Source organism: Puntigrus tetrazona, unplaced genomic scaffold, assembly GCF_018831695.1.
Source record: "Puntigrus tetrazona isolate hp1 unplaced genomic scaffold, ASM1883169v1 S000000718, whole genome shotgun sequence".
Classification (NCBI taxonomy): domain Eukaryota; kingdom Metazoa; phylum Chordata; class Actinopteri; order Cypriniformes; family Cyprinidae; genus Puntigrus; species Puntigrus tetrazona.
This window is the reverse complement of record NW_025048330.1, coordinates 1-1,233: the sequence shown is the minus strand read 5'-3', so window position 1 is coordinate 1,233 and position 1,233 is coordinate 1. Positions and strand designations below refer to the sequence as shown.

Below are 1,233 nucleotides of genomic sequence, written 5' to 3'. Positions count from 1 at the left end.
ATTTTTTATGCACAAACATACACATTTCTTATATTCTTATTTGAACGAGGCTGTACCTGAAAAGAGCTTTGAGGTTCTCTGGTAGCTCAGTTCGTCCAGCATATCCAGGGTTCATTGTGATGAAGATCCCAACAGAGGGCTTCAAACTAATCTCTTCCTCTAGGAACAGAAACCTGCAGAGACAATAGTTAAAACGTGGCTAAATAATTAATACAAACCAATCAGACCATCTAGAAATGACAAAAAAAAAAGCCTACCTCTTCCTCTTGTTGCGAATGGCGTCCTGTATGGTCTTCACCTGTACTGCCACGACTGACAGAACCTCCACAGCGATTCGGTTAAACTCATCAAAGCAGCCCCACGCTCCAGTTTGTGCCAGACCTTTAAAGATGTTCCCTATGGACTGAACGATGACACAAGCGAAAGAAACACTTCACTGTGTGCCCTGTTACATCCTCATAAGAACTAAACCAACAGTAGTTAAGGACAAAACGTACAAAACAAAACATCAGCCAACTGTGAGTTTTCAAGTTTCAAATAATCACTCATTGATTCCTTTCAATTAAGAAGCAGAATCCTATTCGGCAAACTAATTATATGCATTAGAAGCTCATCTGAAGTGAGAATACACTCATAATTGTCCTGAGGTTGCCGAGTCCCATTTCTGCTGGTGTGTTTACCTTATAGTCCATCTGCTCCGAGCAGTTGAAGACATACACCATGACCCCCAGAGCTCTGCCCAGGTCTTTAGTGGTTTCGGTCTTTCCTGTGCCGGCCGGTCCCGCTGGAGCTCCGCTCATAGTCAAGTGCAGTGACTGAGTCAGTGTTATATAGCATCTGCAATTACAAAAATGCAACCTCAAACTATGTATAGACACAGTTATGGTAAGGCTTGTTTAGAACATTTCCAAACATACATATTTCATTTCAAAAGTCAAACATTTAGTATCACTTCCCTCTCAAATTACTGTATGTTTTGTGGTTAATGCGGTTGGGAAGGACTTTTCAAACATGTTTGTGATAAAATGTCTTTTCTGATGTGTTACAGCTCATTTTGTTATAAAACTTTTCATCGCTAACATGGTATGTATTTATTTATGTGCACATATAAAAAAAAAAATTGCATAGTCTTTCATGTATATGGAGTATAGCATGTAAAATAAAAAATATACTATTTACCTGGATTGCCAAACTTAATAATTAAAAAAATAATAATAAGTTACAAAATTATAA

At 38.0% G+C, this 1,233-nt stretch overlaps 1 protein-coding gene across 1 annotated transcript; it reads right to left on the bottom strand.

The window, feature by feature from the left end:
* Positions 1-56: 56 nt before the first annotated feature.
* LOC122335109 (dynein axonemal heavy chain 11-like) lies at positions 57-837 on the bottom strand (the record flags this gene model as incomplete). Its single annotated transcript, XM_043232880.1, has 3 exons — positions 57-173; positions 258-403; positions 681-837. Coding segments are annotated over 3 exons (420 nt in total), but the record flags the coding sequence as incomplete, so codon positions are not given.
* Between the last annotated feature and the right edge of the window lie 396 nt (positions 838-1,233).